Raw genomic sequence first — 14161 nt, 5'->3', positions numbered from 1 at the left:
GATTTTGTCATAGGTAAAATTCAGCTTTTAGGAACTAGAAATGTATGCACTCATTGTGTGTTCTTGAGTTTAGAATGCATGACCCCTTGGAAGAAATATGTAAGGTTTTTTCTTGTTTCCTGAGCAACTTTATGATAGGAAATGTTTCCCACAGGAAGGGCTTGGGAAAAGAATTAAACATATTTGCAGATGTGCCAGAACCTTTCTGATCCCTAATATTTCCAGATTCTTCATGAAGAGCTAAGAATGGTCACATGCAAATGATTTTCTTCATTGGACAAAATCTTGCAAATGTTGGTAATATATATAAGACAATCAAAGCAAGCCCCTTATGCTTAACATGATGAATCTGAGATTTGTCAACATATTTTGCAGAAATTCTAGGATTTTGCATCCCAAAGATGAGACTCAAGTAGAGCATCCTAACCCCCAATCCTGTTGCTGGAGAGGGTTAGGTTGAGGTACATGCATCAGTGGTGTTTCTACCAGCGGTAGCCATTATAAGCAGGCCTGGCGCCAGTGGGCAACCTGATTGGGCCTTGGCTAATGGCTCCTGTGGCCCAGAAGGGCCTCTCCTTAGGCTGGGAGGGGGGAGTTCCTACTCCATGATCTGCACTAGCATCAGGTTGCTGACATCTACTCCAATAGTTGCTTTCCCCCAAATGTAAAGAGCATGGAGGGCCCAGTCTGTATTGGGATCGCAGCAGGAGGCAAAAAGTTAAAGCCTCTTTACTTCCCATGTCAGGGTCTCACCAGATTAGCTGTGCCCGCACCACCAATTTACTTTTTAAAAGACTTTCACACAATGGCTCTTTGCATAAATGGTGGCTCATCTAATTTAGCCTTATAGAAACTTTAGCATTAAATATACCACAGTAAGCCCTTTTGAATAAAAAGACATTTAAAAATATCAGAATGGGTTGGGCTTTGGATGTGTCTTATACAGTCTTTAAAAAAAAGTATCTGAAGAATATATGCAAATAATTTTTTTTTAAAAAAATCAGCAATGAGACATTTTAATTACTTTCCACCCCCTTCATTTCTCTTTCTATAGCCAGGAAGCTGGTCTTGCAGGCATTTTGGGGAAGGACATATAAGGAAGGAAAAGCTCAGTTTGTTAAGAGAGAATGAAACAAAGGTTTTCATGTAATCAGGATATCCCAAAATGCTATGGGACTGCTTTGATAAAGTAATCTTGAGCAATATTTGTGTAACATTGTTCTTCATGTATACCCACCTTTTCGAGGTTATTTTCTCCTTTCAGCTAGACTTGATGCCCATTCTAACATGACACATCTATTTATCTCGTTACAAGGTCAAAGCTAGCTTTGCAGAATCTGTTAGAGAGTTGAATGAGGAGAGTGCACTGAGAAAGGTATTAGATTAAAAGATAGAAAGTGTAGATTTGCAGGGAAACTGTGGATCTTTATTTATAATAATAATAATAATAATAAACTTTAATTTATAGGCCGCCTATCTGGCCAATGGCCACTCTAGGCGGCGTACAATAAAGCACGATAAAATACATGGTAAAATATGATACAATAAAAACAATATAACCAGTACAGCACAATGCAAAATTACAATATTTAGTAGAGTTGTCAGTAATACAATTCTGAAGCTAGTTCACCTTAGAAGTCTCAAGTTCATAAAGGCCTGATGGAAAAGCCAAGTCTTCAGGCCTCGGCGAAATATATATAAGGAAGGGGCATGTCGAAGATCTATTGGGAGGGAGTTCCAAATCGTGGGGGCCGCCACAGAGAAGGCCCTCTCCCGAGTCCTCACCAACCCAATCACTTTAGTTGACGGGACTGAGAGGAGGCCCTGAGTGGCAGATCTTGTAGGGCGGCACAATTTATGACGTTGGAGGCGCTCCATCAGGTATGTCATTTTATTTTGCCGAAACCATTCAAAGAAAGAGAAAAAAATCATGATGGGCTGCATTGCATGAAGTTGGTTCAGCTGTTTCAGGGGAAGGGCTTTTTTTGTAAATATACCAGCTGCTCAGAAGTCACAAACACAATCAGTCGAGGGATCAGCTGGAACTGGAAAAAAATAAAGAGGAAGGAGTAGCACTATCAGGGCTGCAAACAATAAAATGCCCCCTCTGCCTTAATTCCACATACAGAAGCCAACCAGATTGGCAGCTGACTCTTACTTCAGCAACACTGGCAGTGGGGCAGCATTGTCCACTGCACCTGAGGTAGCAGGCTAGCTTAGGAGGTACAGGACAGGTTGCATGGTTCAAACAGGTGTCCTTTGACACCTTGGTGCTGTTTCCCATCACACAGCACCTGCCGCTTCAGGTGGCTGCCTCGCTCTGTCCAGGGCTGGCCCTAAACTAAGCACAAGAGCAGTCAGTGCTTAGCTTAAGCATGTGAGTCGTATGTGTGTGTATGTGTGTGAACAAGATGTGTGAATAGAGACTGGATACAGTAGGTATTACCAAAAAAATGCATCTGTGAATTTCTGTGTGCCTGCAATTTTTATTACTTTATTTCACATTATAATTTGTGTATACAAATATCCATCCATAAATCAGTTGAAGGCCGATTCCTTCCATTATTCCCGGGATGATACTATGTTATGAGTTCCACAATTTCAGCAAAGAATTGGCTCAGCGTAAGGATTTTCTAGAGGCTGGAACCATGGCATGTGAGTTGCATAAATCTGGGGCAGAGTGGCTCAAAGAAGATGAACATGTGGCTGTTTGTCGCACCCAGAGTAAAAATAATGAAAGCAAATCTGGAGGGCCTTATTTTGGCAGAATGTGTAGGTTAAAAAAAGGTTTTAAGATTAGCCAGATTATGGAGACTTGTATGTGTATGCACATTCAGTTGTGTCTCTTTTTTCTTTGTGGGCCTGCTAAAATGTGACAGAATCTTAGAAATTGATTTTCACATATACAATCTGTGTATGCGTGAAGCCATAATATGTTTATAAACATGTCTTTGTAGTCCTGCTTCTGATCTTATTCTGCGATCTTTGCAGAACATAGCTGATAACCCAAGAGTCTATTAAAAAATAGAAAAACAGATTATAGAATTAAATGACCCAACAGAATCATGTTTTTAAAAAAGCTTATTCATGAGCATTGCAGACAGCTCTCAAGTCCTTCATTTGAGAGTGAGAATTATGGTTTTAACTGTGCTGTTTTTCCCCTTTCTAGGTCAAGCAGGTGTTGATGAATGTGGAGGAGCAATTGCAATCGCTGGTGGTGGAATAAATGCCCGAGTGATTTCTGTACAGACAGCTGGGGAAGAGCCAAACAAGAAGTGCCTTTTGCTTCCTGCCTCTTCTTGCTGAATTTGCCAGAACAGTTGTTTTCACTTTTTCATTTAAAAAAAAAAAGACCCATTCTGCTATCTTTGTCTAAACTGCAGAAAAGAGAGAACTTTTTGTTTTCACTGTTTTACTTTTGCTCCCTCTGGATGTGTACTCCTCCCCCCACCCCAGTACGGCTGTTGATGAAGTCAGCAGCTACCTTGATCCCAAAAGGTGTGTTGATCAGATTTTGATTGCCCAATCAAGGAATCTGTTCTTCACGTAATGGAACCCCTCAGTGGCCGCAATGCCCATCACTCCGGAGAATGCGGTGCTGTTTCTTCCTGTCCTTTGCCGGTGGCTCCAAAATCATCTGAGGACGGAAGCAGAAGAGCCAGAACAGAGGCTTTGCCGTTCTGCCATTAAGAAGCTAAGAGAGTATATCCAGTTGAACTTCCCAGTAGAAGAGGGCAAACGGCAACATGGTACAAGCCCTGTGGATATGGAGATCTGTACAGTTTACCTCAGCAAGGATCCAGGAAAGGCTGAATCTCTTGGCCTCCGTTTTGGGAATATCCCCGCTCTGGGAGACTATGGAGAAAAGCGAAGAGTGGGGGGGAAAAGGAAGGGGCATAAAGGCCCCGTGCTTGATGTTGGAAGCATCTGGGTCATTGACTTAAAGAAAAACAGTCCAGCAGGGAATTGTGGAAAGGTTCGCTTGCGAGATGAGATCCTTTCACTGAATGGACAATTGATGGTCGGGGTGGATATCAGCGGTGCAAGGTAGGAGGTTTAAATAGACTTCACTCGCCATTTCATGATTGGTGTGCACAGCCATTGGTGTGCATAAACCGTCTATGCTTACCGACACTTTGGAGTTCCCTCCCCTTAAATATTAAGACAGGTACCATCTCTGTTATCTTTTCAGCACCTGCTGAAGACCTTCCACAAGCCTTTTAAGTAGAAACCTTATCCCAGTCTGCATCTGTGTTGGAATTGCTTTTTAAGATGTTTTCGAAGCTTTTTTAAAAAGCTGTTTTGAGGCTGTTTTGTTTTAATATGTTTTTAAATGTCTTGTTTTAATATGTTTTAAAATATGTTTTGTTTTAAAACATTTTAAAGTCTTTTGATTTAAAAAATGTTTGAGTGCTTTCAGTGTTTTTTGTTTGCTGCCCTGAGCTCCTTCTGCGAGGAAGGGCAGGATATAAATTTAAATAATAATTAATGATGATGATGATGAAACCTTTTTTTCATAAAGAAACTATCCAATGCTGTTGCTAAATTGCTTCTGGTACTTTTTGGTTCACGTGGCAGAAACTGTAAGGATTTCACTGCTATCATCAGGGATCCAAAATGTGAGTCTCGTTAGCCTAAGCAGGGATATAGCGAGAAGTGTTTCCAGAGTTTATTTGCAGATGCTTTGAGGATGAAGAATAAAAAGGCATCACTAGCCCCTGCACACACACACACACGCATGCACGCACACACAAAAAAATCCCATTTGCTTGTACTATTTTTTGCAGCAGGCATTGGATGGGAAATACTTTAGATGCAGTCAGCAATAGGAGTTTGAACTTGCCAAATACCAGAGTGCTAGCTGGTGCTAGCTGGTGTTAAACCCAGTTAGTGTCAGCTCTACACTGCATCAGCAGTGTCAGGGGGGGCTGGAAATTCCTGGGTCTTTGGCAGGGAAGGAAAGTCCTTAGCCAGCAGTCAGGTTGTAAATCTGCCAGGCCTATCCGAAGCGTACTTGCCGAGTCAGAAGTCCAGAAGCGAGGTCAGTGGAGGTCCGGGATCAATTGCCAAGGAGGTCAGTCAAAGCGATGCTGCAGGGAAACTAGGTCTACACAAAGCCACGCCTGACATTGCAGTCAGCAACAAGCTGCAGCCAAGGTGTGCCTTATAAAGAGCAGGATGGACAGCAGGTGTGAGCCCTCAGCGTTTGGGCCTTAAGCAGACAGGCCTGCCTCTCTTCTGCCTGACCTTCTGCTGTCTCCGTTCTGCAGGTGAGGGGGGAGTATCCTGTTCACTGTCTGTGTCTGGCTGCAGGGCCTCTGCTGTCCCTGGGGTGCTCTGCAGCTGAGGGGCAGAAGGAGCTGGATTCTCAGGAGGCTCCTCTGTGTCTCCTGCTGCTCCTGGGTCTGCTGCTGTTACTCCCGAGTCGTCCTCATCTGAGGAGTCCTCTGACGGGGCCATGACAGTTAGAATTGGGCAGGATTAGAAAACTAGTTGATGGGATTTTGAAAAGAGGCTGCTTCGCCAAACGCTCTGAGGGAGAAATTGCTTGGGGAAAAGGAGGTGGCGAAATCACTGCCGCCATCTCTGGAATCAGTATGATTGTAAGAGTAAAGGATTCACACACAAGATCGTCAAGTTCCCTAAAGTAGCTGGGATTGTTTGGCTCCTTATTTCTGGCTTGGTTGTTCTGAATAATGCTAGAATTTGGGGCTCATCCACTGAAGCTGAACAATGGAAGATGAGGGACAGGCAAAAGAAAATACTCTTCACGCAGTGAATAATTAAACGATGGAATTTGCTCCCACGTGATGTAGTGATGGCCACCAATTTGGACGGCTTTAAAAGGGGATTAGACAAATTCATGGTGGAGGATCAGGCTATCAATGGCTTTGTTGAGCCCCAGCTCTCCCAGGGGGATCAGGGTGGGGAGCCGGCCGAGTCCCAGCCTCCTCAGATAGGGCAGGGGGAGGAATGAGACTTCGAGGACAGTGAGGGAAGGGGAGTAGTTGACAGCCTGCCAGGTCCCATAGACAGTTCTCCCTCCGAAATAGACTTCGCTCCACCTATAGACTTCCCCACAGAGCCATTGGGAGATGATCGGGTGGGCGCGCCAGCTCCACCCCCCCAGGATTCCCTGACTGGCACTTCAAACGCTTTCCCACCTCCTGGGGCATCTATCGAGCCTGTACCGTCAGATGAGCCGGCGGAGTCTCGCCCCCCTTTGCCCTGCACGAGACGTCATGAGACGGTGGGACTTCGCAGGAATCAGAGATTGCGAGCAAAGACCTTCCCTACTTAAGGCGGCACCCCCCGACTCGGTTGCTGAGTCAACTTTCTTCACACGCTGCAGAGTATGCCTAGGTAGCTTAGTTAGGGACTGCAGTGAGTTAGCACAGCTAAGTCTATGAAACGTATTGCCTTTGATGTTACTCTAATAAAACAGGAATTAATTCCAGCCTTGCCTCCGTTTCGTGACTCTCACTCTGGGCAGGACAGGCTTCTAGCCACAATGGCTATATTCTGCCTCTGCTTTCACAGGCAGTATGCCACCTGAATATCAATTGCGGGAATCACAAGTAGGGAGAGTGCTGTTGCATTTGGGTCCCGCTTGTGGGCTTCCCATGGGAATCTGGCTGGCCACTGTGAGAACGGGATGCTGGATGAGATGGGCCTGATTCAGTAGGGCTCTTATGTTGGTGGATAAGTCGCAAGAAGAGTGGGTGTGGGTGTGTGATTAGAAGGGGTAAATCAGAGGACATGCACACACAGACTACTTGGGGCCTTGAGAGAGGAGGAGGAGGACAGAGATGGCAGGTTGGACAGAGCCAACCCTGGAGGCCACCTAACCTGGCCTATGGTTGTTCATTTGTTTGTTTGCTCTCTCTCTCTCTCTCTCTCTCTCTCTCTCTCTCTCAGCAGTAGAGAACCTTCCCCACCCCCATCTGATATGTCTATCCCCAAGTGTGTGATCTCCATACATTTCAAGCCATTACTCACTGCTACATGGCACCAGCACTTTATGAAGCCTGGCCATTTGTGTTTACTATAGAATCATTTTGCATAGAAAATCACTCTGGTACTTGGTATCAAGGCAGCTTCTTCCTTTCCTATACAGAACATTGGGTAGACAAAAATCCAATGTATTTGCAAGTGTGAACAGCAAAATTAAAACCGGGAAGAAAATGTGGGAGAAGTGGGGGTGTTCCATTGCTGTCCCATGGGCTTTGGGCTGGCATTAGTCCTGGCATGGTCAGGCTAATGCTGGGGCCCATTCGAGCTGATACCAGTCTTCTCTTTAAAATACCTATAATATAGTGCTCTCTGCCTTATAGAGAGGTCCTAGGCTGTGGCCATCCTCTTTCCCCTGCTGTGTATTTATTATTATTATTATTTATTATACTTGTATACCGCCCCATAGCTGAAGCTCTCTGGGCGGTTTACAGTAACCAAAAACAAATACAATTTAAAATACATCTTTTAAAAAACAATTTAAAACACAGTTTAAAAATTTAAAACAATATAAAACACATGCTAAAATGCCTGGGAGAAGAGGAAAGTCTTGACCTGGCCCCAAAAAGATAACAGTGTTGGTGCCAGGCACACCTCGTCAACAAGATCATTCCATAATTTGGGGGCCACCACTGAGAAGGCCCTTTCCCTTGTTGCCATTCTCCGAGCTTCCCTTGGAGTAGGCACCCGGAGGTGCACACTGGGACAGGGCCCTGAGGCATTAAGGAGAAGGATGATGATGGTGGCAGGATGGGAGCACTGTACCAGTAAGACATGGGAAGCATCTCTGCCTGTGCCACTTTAATGAGTGTCGGCAGCTTGGAGGAGCCACCACCTGCGCTATTTTGAGCAGCGGGGCCAGCAAACGTGGTGGTGGCTGGTAGGGACGGAAGGATTTGTCTATATCAGCTTCTCATATTTCCAGTCTGTTTGGAGTTCTCTAGTTTTCTGCAGCTATTTATGATTTTAAAAAAAAATCTCGTAAAAATACTTCCGATTTTAGTGCAAATTTCTCCAACTAAACATATGTTTGTAGGCAGCTTTGACTAACATACACATATTTGCAAGCCGTTTCTCAGAATATGATACATTTCTGTATGCTGTTTTTGTGAAGATATGCATTTTTATGCACCCTTTTCTCCCAACAGATGCATTTTTTGTAAACATTGTTTTGTTGAAAAAACTGCATCACAAAATTTGGATAAGTGCGAATTTTGAGGGAAGGCTGTGTTTCAGATCTCATGTTCTTCTGGAAAGTGTAATTTGATAGATTTGGCTTTAAATGAGAATGGAATCAAATTTCTCCCCCATCTCTAGAGACTGGCCAGCAGTGTTGGAGAACCACCAGCACCTGCACCACTTTGGGGAAATTTCTGGGGCTCATCACAGAGAGGGTATAACAACTGAGTAATGGCAACACATGCAAAGTACACTGACCAAATAGGAGGAAATGATCCTGGGCCATTCCCTGAATATATGGGGGAGGTTTTGAATTTGGTTTGTGGATCCCCCTCCCTTTGTGTAAGGAATGATGGTTGGTAGCACCTGGATTGCCTGTGAGCTTGAGAGTGGAGAATGGGTTTTTATAGGTCTAAATGGTGCAGAGATATTTCTGCAATAGCTGGGTGCAGGATGCTTTTCACTCCATTGGATTGAGCCTGTATGCAATAGACAGGGGCTGCCTTGAGGCTGCACCCAAAATCCACTGAATAATACAAATATTGGAATAAATGCTGTGGAGGGTCGGGGGGATGATCAAAAGAGAAAAGAGCAGCCTGTGCATTGCAAAGTACTTTAGGAGTAAAGTACTTTTCTTCCTGTTAAGGAGCTTTGCTTTGATCTTTTAATTACAATTCTATGGGGTGCACTCAGTATAAATAATTCACTGACAGGCAAAAAACTTTGCAGTTTAAGAACATACCTATAGCTATTTCTATCAAACTTTAAAAAGCAGGGAAATTGGGCAGCTATAGCGAATGCACCAGGGGAGCAGGAGACCTGACCTCCTCTCTGAGATTTTGTACTGCCTACAAATTTGTAAAAATGCAAACACCATTTGGGTTGGACTTTCACAGTCCAATCCACGTCCTGTGTAGCTTGGAAGAATTTGGTAACATGTGCCTCTGGAGCGGACAGGGGAGCAGGAAGAGAAGAGGGGAAGAAGAAGGGAGGAGGAAGGGAGAGTGGAGGGAAGAAGGGGAGACAGGGAGGGGGAGGGGGGAGGAGAAAGTCAGGTCTGGTCATTTGCATGCTTATTGAGTTCAATGGGATTTACTCCTGTGCAATCATGCTTAAAATAGGTAAAACTGACTTGGGGGAGGGGCAGGAAGGAGGGGGAAGGGGGAGAGGAGAGGGAGGCGGAGGGGAGGAGATTGGGTGGGTGGGCACTGGGCAGAGGGAAAGCCCCTTTCCTTTCCAAAAGGAAAACATTGTGAACAGTATTATTGGATACCATGGACTGTGAAAATGACAAATAATTTGGGTGTTAGAACAAATTAAACCAGAACTAGCACTAGAAGCTAAAATGATGAAATTGAGGTTGTCATACTTTGGACACATCATGAGAAGACATGATTCTCTAGAAAAGACAATAATGCTGGGAAAAACAGAAGGAAGTAGGAAAAGACAAAGACCAAACAAGAGATGAATTTATTCCATAAAGGAAGCCACAGACCTGAACTTACATGATCTGAACAGGATGGTTTACAATAAATGCTACTGGAGGTCACTGATTCATAGGGTCACCATAAGTTGTAGTTGACCTGAAGGCACATGACACACACATCATTGTTTTTCAGGGTTTCCTCCACCTTTCCTCCACCACAGCAGGCACATGTAGTCACCCAAAATTTAAACCAATTTAAACCAAAGCTGTTCCTGGTTACATCCACACCAGACCTTTATTTCACTTTAGACAGTCATGGCTTTCCCCAAAGAATCCTGGGAAGTGTCATTAGAGAATGGTGCTGAGAATTTATAGGAGAAGCCCTATTCCCCTCACAGAGCTGCAATCCCTAGAAGAGGGTCTGACTGTTAAACCACTCTGGACCCTGGAGGTCTGTCAGGGGAAATGAGTCAAAATAAATAAACAAACAAATCTCAGCACTCTTCACAAACTACACTTCCTAGGATTCTTTGGGGGAAGCCATAACTGTCTCAAGTGAAAGAAAGGTCTGGCGTGGGTGTGGCCACCTGATTAGCCAAGCCAAACAGCTGTGAGTTTGGCTTTTAGAACTCTGAAGATTCTTACTGAGCATGCCCGATGCAATAATAGACTACAATGTTAAATTAATTAAAAATCAGCCATGCAGGGTTTTTTTAACGTTTAACTGCAGAAGATGAAGGTCAGTGTATGGAGCAAGGTCAGTAACAGGATTACATGGCTGATTTTTAATTCATTTCAACAAATTCTGTGACCGCTGACAGAAAAAAGTCAATCAGTCTCTGGATTTCCCCCCTTGTTTTACACTTTGAACTCTCGATTCTTTCTGAGTGTTTTGTGTATTGCCATGAAAACTTAGAGGGTTGTTAAGCAAGCGTTTCTGAGTTCAGGACTATAAGTTTTGTAAGGTTTTGTTTCGAAATGAGCTTATGGAAAGCATCAGAATGGCATGGGGGGTATTTTCAATTTAACATTGTGAAATGCGAAAAATCCATGCTGGCTATAGTATAGAGCCACTCTTGTGGCTGTATAATCATGCGCCGCTCACATTTTTCTGTAGTTTCCTCAGGGGCCCACTGTTGTTGCGACTCAGTAATTTCTTTGCTTCCTTGCTTATTTATTTATTTAATTTATATCTCGCTCTTCCTCCCAGAAGGAGCTCCTTGTGTGGCACATCTACAGTAGGGGATCCTCTAAAGTACCCCTTGTTAAATAAATGTTACCTACACCTGAAAAAACTATGTTTATTCTGGGTTTCTTATGTGCCAGATCAAGTTACACATTTGATTGTTGGCTATAGAAAGTGTCCCTGAAGAAAGTGAGGTATTTCTCACGAAAAGCATGTAATAAACAAAATCTTGAGCTGTAATTCATCTTGTTTTGTTTAAAGTTGGCATACATTGAAAGAGGATCAGCTGTTTAAGCTTCAAGTAAAGGCAAGTTTTATGACACCCGTCTGTGTTTCCTTCTCTCCTTTTTTAAATCAGTGTATATCTGGGGTGGGAAAATGTTGGCCTTCTAAAGCTTGTTGGACTCCAGCTCCCAGCAGCAGCAACTAGCATGGGCTGGCCAATGATCAGAGATGATGGGAGTTGTAGTCCAGCAACATCTGGAGGGTCACAGGTTCCCCTGCCCAGGTATATATGATGTTTTGCAGGAGGAATACCCAATGCAGTGCCTATTCCAGGAGATCCATTACAAATAATCCAGACCGTTTCTTTATTTATTTTAATTTAGTGAAATACAGGCTCAGAGAGATGCAGATTTGATCTCTGCAGTAGAGCTGGGGAAAGGGTGCTTAACTTGGCTGTTTTTGCAATCCAAATCATGCCCCCTCCCCCTAGCTTTTTCCCATCTGCTTATGGGGAAGGGTGAATATGGAGCATAAAGTTTCATGTAGGTCAGGGGTGGGGAACCTTTAGCTCTCCAGATGTTGTTGAACTATAAAGTCCATCAGCTCCAGCAAGCATGGCCAATGGTCAAAGATTATTAATTAATTAAATGTCTATCCCACCCTTCCTCCCAGAAAGAGCCCAGGGCGGCAAACAAGGGATGAGGGTTGTAGTTCAGCAACATCTGGAGGACCAACATTTCCCTGCACTTGATCTAAGTATCGAGGTTTCAGTTGATCTTATCCTTCATGAAATTGTCTAATCCTCCCTCTCAAAGCTGCTGTATTAGTTAATTGGAATATAGGTCCTGTCCTGGCTATAGATTGATATAGTGTATTTACTGGGACCCCCAAATTGGGTTGTAAACCTCTACAGTGCAAACATGGCCAGTTCAAGAGGAAAGGTTGTACACTTTCAAAATGCTTGTGCATTTGGGTTTTTTGGGGGTTTTTTTGTATATAGGAAACTGCCTTAAGCCATATGTCTACCTAGCCCAGTATTGCCCACTCTGACTGGCAGCAACTCTTCAGGGTCAGGCAGACGACCTTGCCATCTACTTCCTCTTGATCCTTTTAAGTGGAGATAGCAAAGATTGAACCCCAGGCCTTAGGCATACAACAACGTGCTCTCCCACTGAGCTTTAGGGCCTGTCTTGTTTCTCCTTTGAAAATGCTGCGCTGTCTCCTTGCGCCCACAGTGCAACAGACCGTCAGTGCATGTGCATAAATGTAAACAAGAGGCTGTCTCACTGTCCTTTCTTCAGACGCTTCAAAATCCTTGAAATGAGGTTGCGATGATGCCCGATGCTGGAGACGAACAAGCAGCTGACAAGGTCATCATGATGGCCATACTCTGCTTGTCAGGTTTTAGAGGCATTTGGCTGGAAGAATGCTGGATGAGATGAACTCCTAGTCTAATCCAGAAAGGGTCTTCTGATGTTCTTAATTCGTGATTTATGATTTGGCTTTGGCTATGTGAAAGTGGACTTTAAGGTTCATGCTAGCCATGGAATTTCAGTATACAAGCCCAAAGAGGTAGACTAAAATAAATAAATAAGCCTGTCATACTTGCTCTGTGTGTCATAATTCTTTGCAAAATATTTGCACCACCGCCCCTGCCCCCCCCAAAAAAACCCAAATTTAATTTATACGTTTCAGCTGCCAGGATTTCTAACTGAACACTCTTGTTTGCTTCTTTCAAAAACTGGAAAAAGCAATTAATTCCATTTCTAAGACTGATTTCCAGAAATGTCATATTTTGAATGTGTGAGAATGTGAGCTGGGGTGGGACCAGGATTCCTTTTGAAGCTGGTGGGATTACTCATACTGGCAAAGAAGTAAAACCAGGGTCCCCCTTTAAGCTTTGAGTAAACAGAAGGTCTGAAATATTCTGCAAATAGAAGTGATTGGTAGAGAAGCCTTCATCATGCATTACTTGCATGTAGAGGGAAAGCATTTTGGAAGGGACCTCCGGCCCCCACTGTAGCCCCATAGCTTCTCCTTCTGGTTGGAGGCTTCCACACTACATACACGGCTGCGACACAGGGGACAGCGCGGTTCAGAGATGTAACAGCAGGCACAAGTTAGTCCATGTGATTGCATGGAGAGAATAATGCCCCAAGAGGACTCTAGCTGAGTACTTTTCAAACTCTTGGGGTTCCTCGGAAATCATATGGAGTTCCACATTGAGAAGATAAGTCATGGCAAAGGCAGGCTGCTTGTTACTGTCAGCCCCACCCCTCTGCAATGTGCAGTCACTAGGATGCCTCATAGAGATTGCTTCTCATCCGGCATCCTGAAGCAATTTGTATTATAACATACGTTTGTATTATAATAACAAAATTACATATAGAAAAACAGTGAAAACTATTGCATATATAAAAACAATTTGAAAACCCATTATAAACATAAAACAGCTTAAAACAACAGCACATACATACAATCAGTTCAGATCCAAAGTAGTTATCAACTGGAATAAAGATTTTGGAAAGCTTGTTGAAAGGGGAACAAAAAGCCAATAGAGAAGGTACCTTTCTGATACACAGTGGGAGAGAGTTCTATAGGATAGGTGCCATCACACTAAAGGCCCGATTCTGGGTAGGATGCCCTCTCCTGAAGAACACAATGATCAGTTGTGTTCTGTAGGAGAGAAGGTGATATTTTCGGTATCTTGGTCCCAAGCTACATAGGACTTTGTACATCAATACCAGCACCTTGCACTTAGCCCGGTGGCAAACTGGCAGCCAATGCAGTTTTCAGCAGGGGTGTAATATGTTGCTAATATTCCACCCCAGTGAGCAATTGAGCTGCTGCTTTTTGCACTAGCTGCAGCTTCTGGGTCAGCTTCAAAGGCAGTGCATTGCAGTAAGCCAGTCTGTAGGTTAGATAGCTGAAATTAAATGCTACATGAATTTTGAAATGTGGCGTATTTTGCAAACCAGACAACTGGAGTGAGGATTTACCTTCCCAAGTTGCATTTCTTAGCCTGTTGGAGTATTTTCGTTCATTGGTGTAAAAATAAATAACTCCATTTTCCCTTCATAAAGCAGAGAAATAGGCTGGTGGCTACACAAATATCCAAAACATCGCACATAATG

General features: G+C 43.7%; 2 protein-coding genes across 4 annotated transcripts in view; one reads left to right on the top strand and one right to left on the bottom strand.

The window, feature by feature from the left end:
* PDZD2 (PDZ domain containing 2) overlaps window positions 1-14161 on the top strand; it is a 355202-nt gene that overhangs the window by 103526 nt on the left and 237515 nt on the right. For all 3 annotated transcript variants that reach the window (XM_061615769.1, XM_061615750.1, XM_061615759.1), the window contains one exon: window positions 3170-4047. In XM_061615769.1, the coding sequence (XP_061471753.1) occupies window positions 3572-4047 (476 nt within the window). In that variant the 5' untranslated portion in view covers window positions 3170-3571. The remainder of the gene's footprint in view (window positions 1-3169; window positions 4048-14161) is intronic.
* Window positions 1-14161, bottom strand: part of SUB1 (SUB1 regulator of transcription) — a 414045-nt gene that overhangs the window by 370696 nt on the left and 29188 nt on the right. The gene's annotated exons all lie outside the window — the stretch shown is intronic.

The sequence above is a fragment of the Rhineura floridana genome, chromosome 1 (genome assembly GCF_030035675.1).
Source record: "Rhineura floridana isolate rRhiFlo1 chromosome 1, rRhiFlo1.hap2, whole genome shotgun sequence".
Taxonomy (NCBI): Eukaryota; Metazoa; Chordata; class Lepidosauria; order Squamata; family Rhineuridae; genus Rhineura; species Rhineura floridana.
Note: the sequence above shows the minus strand (reverse complement) of the source record. Positions and strands in the feature narration are given on the sequence as shown.